Source organism: Sparus aurata, chromosome 1, assembly GCF_900880675.1.
Source record: "Sparus aurata chromosome 1, fSpaAur1.1, whole genome shotgun sequence".
Classification (NCBI taxonomy): Eukaryota; Metazoa; Chordata; class Actinopteri; order Spariformes; family Sparidae; genus Sparus; species Sparus aurata.
Window position 1 is genome coordinate 29,802,144 of NC_044187.1, and position 12,871 is coordinate 29,815,014.

A 12,871-nucleotide genomic window follows, 5' to 3' on the forward strand; every position below is an offset into this window, starting at 1 on the left:
TGAAGAACATTCGGACCTTTACTCAGGTACAGTTTTAATGGGTGACTTTCACTTTTACCAAAGTAATAGTTTACACAGGGCAACCAGGAAAAAGAGACTAACTGCTGTCATTGGGCCGCCCATTATTAATAAGGGTTGAATGGATGACAGTTAAAGGCACAGTACGTCATTTCTGCTGCTAGGGGTCCTTCTGTCAAGACAAAACAAAAGACATAAGTAGTATGGGATCATGGTAGTTGTTGTTTTCATTGTTAAACAGCCATTGCTGATTAGAATGACAGACATGTTCACAGATGAGGTAATCTCTTAAATTGTGATTCAGGTTACGTTAAGCCATTATCCCCAACTTCCTTCCTCACTCTCTGACTCTCTCCCAGAGGTCAATAGCAACAGGTCAACTTGGTGTATGAAAACTGGTGGAAACATTTGGGATTATGTGAGAAAACAAGTAAATGAAAGTATAACAAAGGTCTAATCGATTTCAGACTTTTCATGCACAAATGACATATAATATCTTTAAGGACACATTCATTGCACCTCTCTTTCACTCTTGACTGTTCTCGACCTGCTCCACTCCTCCACCGCGTTCCACCATTCTACCATTATCCCAAAATGTACACTTCGACTTGCTTTGAGTCGTACAGCGATGAAGAGGCGCCCGGAAGATATAACTTGCCAAACAAACAGCTCAATAATCCTGCCACACTTTAACGATGCTCTCTTCTGCATCTGTCTGGCTCAGCTCACCTCCCTCCTCCCTTCACTCCCACCTGATCACCTGATCCCCCCTCACACTGCCAGCTCTCAGCGTGACACACATCTCCAGCTGAAGTAAATGCAACACAGCTAAATGTGGTTACTGCTGGTGACTTTGGGACTGACAGAGGTTCCCCCAGGCCCAGTCCTGCCCTCATACGTGGCAGCCACTCAACTTCCAGTTAATTACCTGGCCTAGCAAGCTAATTTCCTCTCAGCTCAGTGGGCCGCTCCCCACTGGCGCGACGTAAGAGGACAAAGACTGTTCTCCGTTCCACTGGGTTCGCGTGTCTACCGGATGACTGGGGCTACTGTGGAACATTTGTCACATACCTCTGGGGTTTGAGCCGGAGCGACGCGAGTACATGCCAGGCAGCTCGCTTCATAACTCACACGGCTACTTAGGAGCCACTGGTGGGGAGGAATGTTTGGGAACATCCGACGGCGGCTAACCTCCCGACATGCTCATAAATAAACACTGAATTATCTGTTTTCACCTTTTCTTTCAACGGACAACAATAGCGCCGGCGTACATCGAAGTACCGAAATGCCGCACATGCACACACTCGTATTGTAAACATTCATCCTGGCTATATTTGCGGTACATAATCATTCTCCTGCCTCTCTCTAATTTATAATTTAGCTTGCCAAAAATATTTTTGTCCTCTTGCTGGAGACATTTCACACTCCGTTTCCCTTTGACATTGCTGCGTTCACGAGTGTTTAGCTAAATGTACGGCTGCAAGGACCCACAAAACAATGTGCATTGTTTGAGTATCTGAAAGGCAAAGATGCAATCCGCGCCTCTTCCCTCCATCCAGGAGAAGCAAGCGTTTAAAGCTGACGGCGGCTTGATTAAAAATGACAATGATATGCACGAGAGGTAGATAAACAAAATGCCTAATCATGCACTCCTCGGTTAATGGCTGCTCTAATGGCCTATAGGCAAGGGTGTTTGGGATAATTGGTCTCAGGTGTGATTACAAATTCAAATGCCATGATGGCTTTTAAAAGTAACATTTTACCCCGTCGCGGGGCTGTGAAACAGACATCCACCTTGAGAATCGCACGTCTCTGAACTAGAGAACTATCTCTGAACCGTTTCACCCCGGCTCTCATTCCTTTGCTATTTTCAAATGATTAACTACATCAAGCTGGGAACAATGACTCAACTTCAAAACGACAAATACTACTCTTATCTATGGAAAACTGAAAGACGGGATTATGTGTCCGCATGGGCGGAGGAAGCATTTTAAATGTGAGTAGGTCAATTTCAACAGAGGTTTGGGGGTTCTCCCCTCGAAAATGTAATTTCATGTATTCTGGTGCCCTTTACAAGGTGGCTAGAAGTGTCCCAGATCACATATTTGAAGATAATTAAAGCTGCACAAAGACTCAAAAATGATTCAATGACTATTTTATAATAGCTTTGTGGCACAGGTTCACGATGTACTTGACTTTTTCTTGAATCCAGTAACCTCACGCTATCATAAAGAGTCCATTTGTTTCATCTTATGTAACAGCAGCACGGTAGTAACAGTAAGTCCTACTGCTAGAGCTCCTCCCCTCACTCATCCCTTACTGTCAACTTCACTTGTTTCTTCTTTACCTCCTCACGTCATCCCTTTATTTCTCTCCCTCTGTTTTAGTCTCACTTGCCATCATCCTTTCCTCTTTCCTGTCATGTTTCCCTTCTACCTGCCTAGTTTACTCTCACTGTGCGAGTCTTCTTCGACCCACCTTAACCCTCACTTGGCATCCGCACTTCAATGACTAGTTAATGTTCGTGCTCTGTGACAAGCTGCTTGTCGTTGTGACTTGGTGCAAGCCAGCGGTTAAAATGCAGTGAGGAGTTTCATTAAATCAGGCATTCTCTTAATAATCATGCAGGATGGATGCAAAAGCTAAAAACGAGGCGGCACATAATGGCTGCGACACCCGTCTGAGTCAGTGTCAATCTTCACAACGCCACGCCATTCAGCGTGTTTTACTCGTAGTGAAAGGTGACGCTGGGATGGTAGCTGTACAGAAGAGGCTATCTGGTGATAATAATACTAATCCATGTGAGTTACAGCGGCCTAATGCTCCCTCCAAATCCTTTCATGCCAAGCAGCTGTGACAAACAGTTGAGTTTCTTCACGCCGCTTAGGCTGCGAGACTCCACAATTTGTCAAGGGGATGCTTTCCGTCCGTCTCCTTGGCATACGGTCGCGGGAAGAGGTGGACGGGACACCAGTCAGAGCCACCCGCAGGAGGAAGAAAGAAAGAAAGAATGAACGAACGAAAGAAAGAGAAAAGAAGGAGGGGAAGAAAACAGCCAGTAATCCACTCAAATACTTCCGCAACCCTCTTTGCTCAGCTCAGCCTGGCAAACGCTACATCCTCCAACTTCCTCCAGAGAGAGGGCTTTGTAATCAGAGTTTCCCCTCCGTCCGACAGCTGCTTGTTCACACTGGCAGCCAATTAGGATGGAAGGAGAGAGGGGGAGACAGAAAGAGGGAGAGGAGGGAGGGAGATAGCCTGGCTCTCAGTGACAGTGGTGGAGAGGGAGAACATTATCTGCGGCCAAAGCCTCAGTGATGATTTCCTGTTGCACTGACGGGCAGCAGCACTCCTACACATCAGCCAGAGGAGCTGGATCGTCTGAACTGATGCTGCGATTACACACATTAATAGAATCGATTAGACAGTCAGAAGATCTCTGCTAATTCCATCGGATATTTTATGCTGAAGAACGGAGAATCGCGTTGGTCTGATCTCGTTAAATCAAAAGACACCGAACAGAGTTAGACATTAATACGCACATCATCAGCTAGCATTAGATCATTTTTGGTTGGTTCCAGGCTACGTCACAAAAACACGTGTTCATGAATGGGTGATCCACTGTACCCTTCCCCCACAGTTCTGGATCAGAGTTTAAAGGCTAACATTAGCAGCTCTGTCCTGAACAATATTGCATGTATTTATCTGTTTCCTGTCCAAGTATTTTGCTACAAAGAGCTAAGCTTTAAAATAGGGATTATGCCAGAACAAAATAATAGCTTGACCCTACATTTTTCCTTATAATACTACACATAAGTAGCACTACCTAGCAATACAACAGCAACAATTTTCCTTTATGGCGATGGCTTCTTTTTGGATCATTAGATAAAGTTGCAATAAGTAAGTTGAATTCAACCTGTTGAATTCATACTAAATAGGGGACAGCCAGAGTACTGGATAATGCTGCCAATTGTATCTGCTTTTAGCTAGTTAGCTCAGTTAGCAGAGAAGCTAGCAGTCTGAACTGGGAGTTGCTGGTCTTTAAGCCGCTAGCTCGGGAGCTTTGGACCGGAATATGCCAGTGGTAGCTAGTTAGCACGCCAACTTAAATAGATGTCTCTGTAACACAATATATGGATGTCAAAACATCGAAGCTCCTTCAAATTCTGTTGAGAGTTTTTTCAAATGTTTTCAACTGGAATTCTTACATATTCTTGCCTTTAACTCCTGCAGATGCTGTCTTTATGTCTCAATATCTTGAACCACTGTCTTTTAGCATCATAAATTCTTAGCACCATCAATTGCATATCTATAATGTGGATGTGTTACATGCAGAGAACAAGTTGTAGATTGTATGATGTTGTGATGAATGTCGATTTTTCTTCGTCTTCTTCTGAAGATTTTTGATATGGTTTTCATTTTAAAACAACTCAGCCAGAGACAGAGATTTCAACATACAAGTTAGTGATATCCAGACACCTATCTAGTACAGCTGCTAAAATCTGTGAGCAACAGTTGTCATCTCACATGGCAGTGGCTGCGAACAATAAATGAAGAGCCTGTTTTTTCTTTACTTCTGTGTGACATCAAGTGCTTCTAAGTATTTTCAGGTAAACATGTTGTTATCATTGTGAACTGTGTATGTGCCATGCACGACCGGAAGCCTGGGGCACTATGGGGGGCCGGGGCATTGTGATTGTCTTACACTGTGTGTGTGTGCGTTTGTGTGTGTGTGTGTGTGTGTGTGTGTGTGTGTGTGTGTGTGTGTGTGTGTGTGTGTGTTTTTCGCCACAGGGGCAGAGGTTCTCCTACACACAGAAAGGGTCTCTTTTTCCCCATGCGGCCTCTTTTCCTCCTCCCGATCATCTGAGCAGCTTACACTAATATGCAGAACTTGTGATCGCGAAAGCAGAAAACATGATTAAGTCTCTCGGCCGTTTGAAAAAGAACCTCTGCAGTGCAGAGATCCTATGGGCTTAGCCAACAGTCACCCATCCAGTCTGGGTCAGGAGACTACAGTGTTTCATGGCTGATTATCTTCCCCTAAGAGGGAACGCAGCACATGGAAAGCCGGACGTATTTGATCTGGGTCACATCTGAACTGAAGGTTTCATTGTTTATTTGTACTGACCGGTGAAACAGCTGGGACTCAAGTGACTTTACAGGCTCCGGGCAAGACAATATTCATTGTTATGCAGGCATCCCACAGTGACGTGCATTTACTTTAGCTCTAATTTTAGCACTTTAGCGCTCCCTGAATTCTCTAAATGCTTTTTGGGGATCACCTTTTATTTGAAAGGGTCATTTTTATGCAGGCCTCTTCTGACAAATAAAAATTACACATCTCTCTCATTCTACAAAGCAGACTAGGAGGGCTTTTTGTCAATTTGGGGTTGCTGTAAACACAACAGAATACGTGTGATAAGTCTCCTAAAAGATGTAAAAAGCTGATTGTGTTAAAAGGTGGCAGAGGTCGCAGAGTGTTGTGCTGCTTTCTGTTTGGATTTTGTCAGGAACCGAAATGGCCCCCGAGGTTCTGTAGTGTCGAGCGGCACGTGAACGTGAGACACTCATTTGTCCAAATGAAGACCTACACTGCTACAGTGACCCTGCATGGGACGCCGAGGCACATCCATCCAAATCACGCACGCACACACACACACACACACACAGACACACACATGCAAGTACATAAAAAAATAATACTGCGCAAAGGGCTTAGAGGATAATCCAAGTGAGTGGAGTGTACTACATCGTCACAGGAATTAAATTCCCTCTTCGTCCAAAAAAGGACATGGCAGTAAGGATGGGTCAGTGGATGACACACACGGCCACGGCCACAAATATTCACTTCTCCTACCCCATAAATCTATTCCTTCCTTTAACTTCTACAATGTAGTCTTTTTCTATTTTAATATTTTCAGCTATTTTCAGTAAAATGTAACATTTTTTAATAAATTCCAAAAAGCTTCAACCTGAGGCTGAGCGCTTATTGTACACCCTGATATAGCTGTAAATATCATGTTGTGACACTTTAAGTTAGTGTCCTTGTCAAATCAGCGGAGGCCCCGCGGAGACACGTCCGTGATAGAGATACAGCCGTCCTGACAGACAACTAGCCCTGATATACCACCATGACTCTGCAGCAACACGCACACACTCATATTTCTCTCACACACAGGCTTAATGAAGCCTTTATGAACCTGGTTAAAGACTATTCGCTGCGTGCATTTCCCTACCGAGCTAAGTTCACAACAGTTATGCCACAGTTGGCAAACCACCAGACTCGAGGGCCAGTGAGTGCCCCGTGCACTCACAACATTTTCCAATTAAGGATTTGCGAGGCATTAATGTGCCGTGGCCTTTTGCAGACATCATACGGGTTTCAGGTTGCATCGAGATTGAAATCTCTTATAGAGCTACAGAGTGCGCAGAGAGAGCGAAAATAGAAGCAAGAGCGACGATCCGAATCAACGTTTATGTGTGTCTTTATAATAATCCGCTGCAATCCATAGATTGCAACATGGCAAGAGACAGCATGTTGACTGCGAGACTGTCTGCTACGACGCTGTTGCCTCTGAGGCTACAGTGGCCGTGTTTATAACTTAAAGGGCTACTTCTGCGTTTTGTAACAAGAGCCGCAGAGAACAGGTAATTAAGGTATGTGACATGTACTAATCACATTTTTTATCGACCATCTGTGAGTAGATCGTATGGGTTGCCTATACAGTTCGGTGGACGATTAGTTTTGTTGTTTAACGGTGCTGGACTGGGGATTTTTTGACAAAGGACTCAGGTCAGATTTTTCCGCGACATTGCAGAGGAGGAGACTTAACACACATTCAGTGCCTCTCTCCGCTCTGCCAACAGAGAGCAACAGTAGCTAACGTTTGGATCAGAAATGAAGTCAGCGAAAAAAGAAGCAATTAACGCACAGTTTAAAAGACAAAAGTTTGTTTGTTCACTCATGGAAACAAAGGGGGGAAAAAACTACACAGTGCACCTTTACTGTAATGGTTTTCTGTTGAACATCTGTGTAGCATGAGTTGAATGAGTCGTACAAGTCCAACAAAATTATTCCGACATACATAGGTTTGTTGATGAATCGCCACATACAGTCTATAGTTAATTGGTTGGACACCTACAGGCGGAGAGAAACAGTTGAATTGTCAAGTCTCAGCTGATGAGCTACTGAAATTTTACAAATATCGTGTGAACTCTCGGCAGGCGGACCAGTCAAACAAAACGTCACCCAATTCCCAGAAAGCAACCTGATATTTGTCTCTTTGTAAAGACCAGCTCTGTCTCCTGAATATCCGTGTTTTTACAACTCCAGTTGGTAACGCAGACTTTACTGCCATCATTTTTCTCCGACACCACTGCTGAGGTAACCCCGATGACATCACCATTACATCATCGGGGGTTATCTTTCTTGAAAGAGCTGCTGCAGATCTGCAGATGACAGCACTCTGACCTGCATACGTGTGTCTTTGCAGATTTTTTTTTACAAAAAAAGGAGCGTGGAGAGAAAAATATCCATCCGAACAATCGATGGGCATAAACGACTCATCATTCAGGAACGGCAGCACATAATCTAACATAACTGTGGACATTACTGCGTGATCACCTATGAAATCCTCCCTGTAAGTGCTGGATTTACTCCGCTTTGTTTAGCCTGTTTCTGTTTTCTCCTGTAATTTCAGGCTCTTATTGCATACTCAGGCGGATATTTCACCTTGAGGAATTTGTCCTTTAGCTTCTGCCAGCTCTGTGCCACTCAGCACTTTTTTTTTTTTCCCTCCCGGACTCCAGAAATCATTATCAACCACTGTGGGGTATTTAAACAGCAGCCAAGTTGGTACTTTGATATTCCTCCTTCTCTCTGACATCCTTAACGCCCACTGATCTCGCTGAGACAGGCATCGCTGCAGCAAAGGTTTTGGGGGTGATTTCGTCGTCTGGGAGGTGCCCGTGCGTGGGCCAACAGTTTGCGACGTCAGCCGACACCACGCACTGAAATCTGAGCGTGGTTCATTTGGGCGGAATCTGCTCGACTTAGAGGCAGGACACGCAAAATAAATATTTCTGAATCCTTCATTTTCCCTCTCATGCACCGAGCCAACCCACATTCCTCTGGAGACGGCAAAAACAAATCAATATTGCTGTAAATTTTGCCACAGTCAGAAGATTCAGAAGAGTATCTCTATTTTTCTCAATCAAACAAGTCATTTCCTGTCGCGTATCACAGAGCATATTCCCTTTTTCTTTTCTTTTTTTTTTAAATCTTTACAGCTTTGCCGGAGAGGAAAAACTCTACTCTACTGCATCCCTCCTGTATAAAGAGAATACAATAAACTGGAAAAACCTTGAGCGGTTTTTGTGCTCACGTTCGTGTGTGTGTGGGCGTTGCGGTATGTGGTCTTCCCTCTGTGTGGCTTGAGTCAATGTGAATTTTTGCATCTCTGTGTTTAAAAGATGTTGCGCAGTGTCGTCCACTGCGATTAAGGGCTTGTGTGCAGAGGTGGGGACTCGGGAGTCTGTGACTTGGACTTGACTGGCACTTAAGTCGCCACACACTTTGACTGCTTGAGACTTGACTCGCACTCATGCTCAAAAGACTTGAGACTGGACTATGTCTCAGGGTCTGGGACTCGTGAACAATCTTTGTTTAAAGTCCGGAGAGCTGACCGTCATTCCATCAACCATCATTGGTCAGTTGTGGAAGTTAACGTTAGCATCTATGAACAGTTAGCATATATGTTTAGCTCAGCCTAATAACCTATCTGACATTAGCTTGCTTGATTGGATCGGCGTTGGCGTCATTTTTTGAAAAGATGAGTGTTTTCTTGCCACACTTGTTCACATAGTGCGGGATTTGTAGTGCGGGACCTCCTTACTTGCACTCACACAGCAGCATCACCATGCACACACCTACCATTCATGCCATTGTAGATGCTCCGATGATGTGGCGACAGCTCGTCTCCAGCCTGCCTCCTCTGCCCGTCCCTCACAGGGCTGCCAAACTTCACATGGTCTGGGCTCATGCTGTACTGGTGCCTATGAGTTTCGGGGCTGCCCCCCTGGACCACGCAGCCCTTTTCATGGTGCTCACCGGCCCCTAAATGTGCCAGCCTGGGCTCGGGGCTCCCGCAGCCGGTACTGCTAATGCTGCTCCTGTGGTGCCTCTGATAGAGCTCCCCACTGTCTCCCTGACCCAGGAAGTGCTGCCTCTGGCCCAGGACCAGATCAGAGCTGTGGTGCTTGGGGTGCTGCTCTGGACTGCGTCGGCCCACGTTCCTCCCGTATTTTTCCGGGCTGAGGCCCCGCATGACTCGGCTGTGGTCAGGCACAGATATGGAGCCGCAGCGGGGCCGGCAGAGCTGGGGCAGGGTGTAGGGGTACTCCAGGCTGGTACTCCGGTGGCGCCCAGCAGGGTGCTCAGGGCTTGACACATCCCTGTCTCCTAGACTTCCACTGCCTAGTCCACTGATGCTGCTACACCTAGGTTTGTGCACAAGCTCAGGGCTCCCCTTTTCCCCACCACTACCAACTCCGCCCAGCCCTGGAGCCAGGTGAACCTGCTTATGATGAGGGTGATCGGAGCTGTCGGCGCTCCCTGCACTGGAGGTGCTGCTCCCGTCTCCCACGTCTCTCATCAGGAGCCCATGCCCGGGCACCAGCAGCAAACTATTCTGGCTGTCTATAGAGTTACGGCACCCTCCCATACCTACACTCCCTCCCCCTACACTTCCTCCACCTCCACCTCCTCCACCCACCACCCCTTTCTCCTCATCCAGCAGCAGGCAGAGCTCCTTGAGCTCCAGGTTCTCCCGGATGACCTCCTCCTGTCGAAGCTCTAGCTCCTTGAGTTTCTGGAGGTAGAGGGTCACCTCTTTGCGCATGATGCTGGCACTGTAACGTCCCAAGCGCTGCCACTCCCTGGACACACGCTTGCCTTTCTGGCGGTCGTCGTCCAGGAAGCAGCACAAGTCCCGCAGCTCACGGTTGTCCTCCTGTAGCTTCTGATTGATGTCCTGAAAAGGAAGAGGAGGAAGAGAGTTCAAATGAGGCCTAAGCTTTAGGAAGCATTATAAAACAAGACAATGCCGGTCAAGAGCACAAATGTGCTTTTAATTTGGTATAAAAACTAAATGGTTTGTCTTCTATCCATTTAACTCAAATCGCTGCAACCATTGTCCAATTTCAATCCATTTCACTGCTCTTTTAGATATCAGTCAAACGCTGTATGCAATCGTAATGAGATGAAATCCTAATCCTCTCTGCCTTGCCCATAAAAGCACTGAGTCAGTGCGCACCATTCAATGTGAAGTACATAATGAAGATTAGAATGCTCTGTAGGAGACGAGGAGGCCACACACAGAAATAAAACCTGGGTTAGAGCTGGGAAATCACACGCCCCGAAACATTTTACACCCAGCGACGCTAACTTAAACATCCCCTCCTCACCTCCCCAGGAGTTCCCTCTTTTCCTCCCCCCCTCTGTCCCCCTGCTCTCTCCCTCCCTCACCCTCCCTCCAGCTCTTTCCTGTGTAATTAGGCAGCTTGGGCAGCATGGGTGGAGAGGTGACGAGGTCTCAGAGAAAAAAGGCAAATGATCCCCACGCGCTGCATCTGTGGCTCTACCTCAGGCTGCAGCTTTCCCTGTGAACATTGTGAACACTGTGTGACAACCCTCTTGTTAGGAGTGCAGAAAAATGAAGGCAGGAGGGAAAAAGGTTACTCGCATGTGCTTTCAAGAGGAAATGCCACGTTTGGTCTAAGGCGCATGCTGTAGATTTATGGGCAGGGATTTTCTAGGAATGTGAGGTGTGTGTGGCTAAGACACAGGGGGGGGGGGAGCGAGAGATCTGGATGCCAGATTGGAGCACTGGCATATGAACAGAGGAGTGGATTTAGAGACAGACAAGCCCTACACTCCAGTATTAGGAGGATGAGTTTCTACCTCATGCTGCACTGTTTGTGTGCTTGTTTGTTTTTCCTAGGATACATTTTAGAATTGATTTTGCCCAAAAGTGTCCCTTTGCTTGTCAATTGTCGGCTCCCCTGCAAAAGTTAAAATGCACTACAAGTCTGCCTGAGGTTGAGCAAAAGCCCACAAAAGCCTACGTTCACTCAGGGTCCGCATCCATCCGTATCAGACTGCCATACGGGGCCTGCACAATGAACTTCAGTGATACCATCTATCCTCCGAGCAGCGGAACATCCCTCCCGCTATGCGCGCTCTCAGGTGCGCTCCAAACCTATGATCTCATCCCTCACCGACGCGCGCCCCCTCACCTTCAGCCCCCTGATCTCGTTCAGATGCAGCTGGAGGCTGCGGTTGACCTCTCGGATGAGATTGCCGTGGTCCAGGATCACGCTCATCTTGTCGGCCTCGGACCGCCTCAGCCTCCGCACCAGATCCTCCTTGGTCCACTTGAGCAGCTCCTCGTCGGTCAGGCCGGAGACGTCCTCCGCCGGACTTTCGGTCTTCGCTATCGACAGCTGGAGCTGGGGCTGGGGCGGCGGAGTCGCTTTCTCCATTGGCACGGCTCCTCCGGCACCGACAACGCGCAGAAAATCGTCAGAGGCTCGCTGGCAACCTCCGCTCGCATCCGCTCCGGCTCGACTGAAGGGTGGAAGACGGCTACCGGCAGAAAGTCAGTCGCATAGTTTGGCCTTTTCTGTTGCTCCCGACTCTTCCACGGACTCTCTGCTTAGAGCAACAGCTGACGATGCCGGCTGAGTGGATACAGAGGAGGAGATGCTCTGCCGTCTGATCACTGCAACATCCTCACAGCCGGGGACGCACCGCGGGCAGCCGACTTACAGGTACAGGCTCGGTTCAGTATCCGAATCGGGTCCCAGGCGCGGTGAAAGTGAGGGGGAGCTCCGGTGCGCACACCTGCCGCCTGTAGGTCCAGCACTCTGCGAGGGAGAGAGGAGAGAGTCCGCTGAGCACGGCACAAAGCTCTCCCCCCTCCCACTCCCTCTCTCTCTCTCTCTCTCTCTGTAGCTCTCTCCCTCCAGGGGTTTCTGCCTCACACAAGGACCACAGCTTGGTAACAGCGCCACCTAATGTTCACAGACGCTCTGAGCAGGCTGTGTGATTTCCTTCAGGCTTCACTCAGGTCTTCTCCAGGCAGAAGCACAGCATGCTTAAAGTGTGTGTGGCACCAAAACATAATGACACATTTAGATTTTTTTCTTAAATGGAAGTAGAAATGCAAGGTTAAAGGGCTGCTATGTAGTTTTGGAGAATACATTCAAGCTCAGGATTATATTAATGAGGTGATAATACAAACTCAGGTATATGTATTTTTTCCGCTATACTGGATAAACAAGCTGTTCTCAGAGGAAAATAAGGTCCTCAGAACACTGTTTGAAGCTATAGAGGTGGCAGGGTCCGCCGCATGTAAACGAAGTAAAATAGTATAAAAACTGTGTTGTCCTTTAAGATCCGTTTGTTTATTCCATTTAGTCAGTCATGAAAACAAAGAGAGTTTGTTTATTTAGTTTGTTTAGACAGTAAAAAATAATCAAACAATGAAGATCTTTCCCTTCTCATTACATTTCTTCCCCAAAACTACATAGTGCACCTTTAAAATACTCCTGCATTCAAACTCTTTTTTAGTAAAAGTGCAAAAGTATTACCATGATAATGCTAGGTCCTATATAAATAAGTACTCATTATGCAAAGTGGCCAATGTCAGAATAATATATAGGCCTATTAAAGATTACATCATTTTAAAGGATAGGTTCACCCAAATATGACCATTCTGTCATTATCTACTCACCCCATGCCGAAGGAAAGTCTGGTGAGGTTTTGTAGTCCACAAAACATTTCTGGGGC

General features: G+C 46.8%; 1 protein-coding gene across 2 annotated transcripts in view; it reads right to left on the bottom strand.

Moving 5' to 3' along the window:
• The window catches only part of ccdc85al (coiled-coil domain containing 85A, like), a 29,035-nt gene extending 17,032 nt beyond the window's left edge, over positions 1-12,003 (bottom strand). For both annotated transcript variants that reach the window (XM_030414059.1, XM_030413267.1), the window contains exons 1-2: positions 11,317-12,003; positions 8,954-10,052 (exon numbers count right to left, since the gene is read on the bottom strand). In XM_030414059.1, coding sequence (XP_030269919.1) covers positions 8,954-10,052; positions 11,317-11,562 — 1,345 coding nt within the window. In that variant the 5' untranslated portion in view covers positions 11,563-12,003. The remainder of the gene's footprint in view (positions 1-8,953; positions 10,053-11,316) is intronic.
• Between the last annotated feature and the right edge of the window lie 868 nt (positions 12,004-12,871).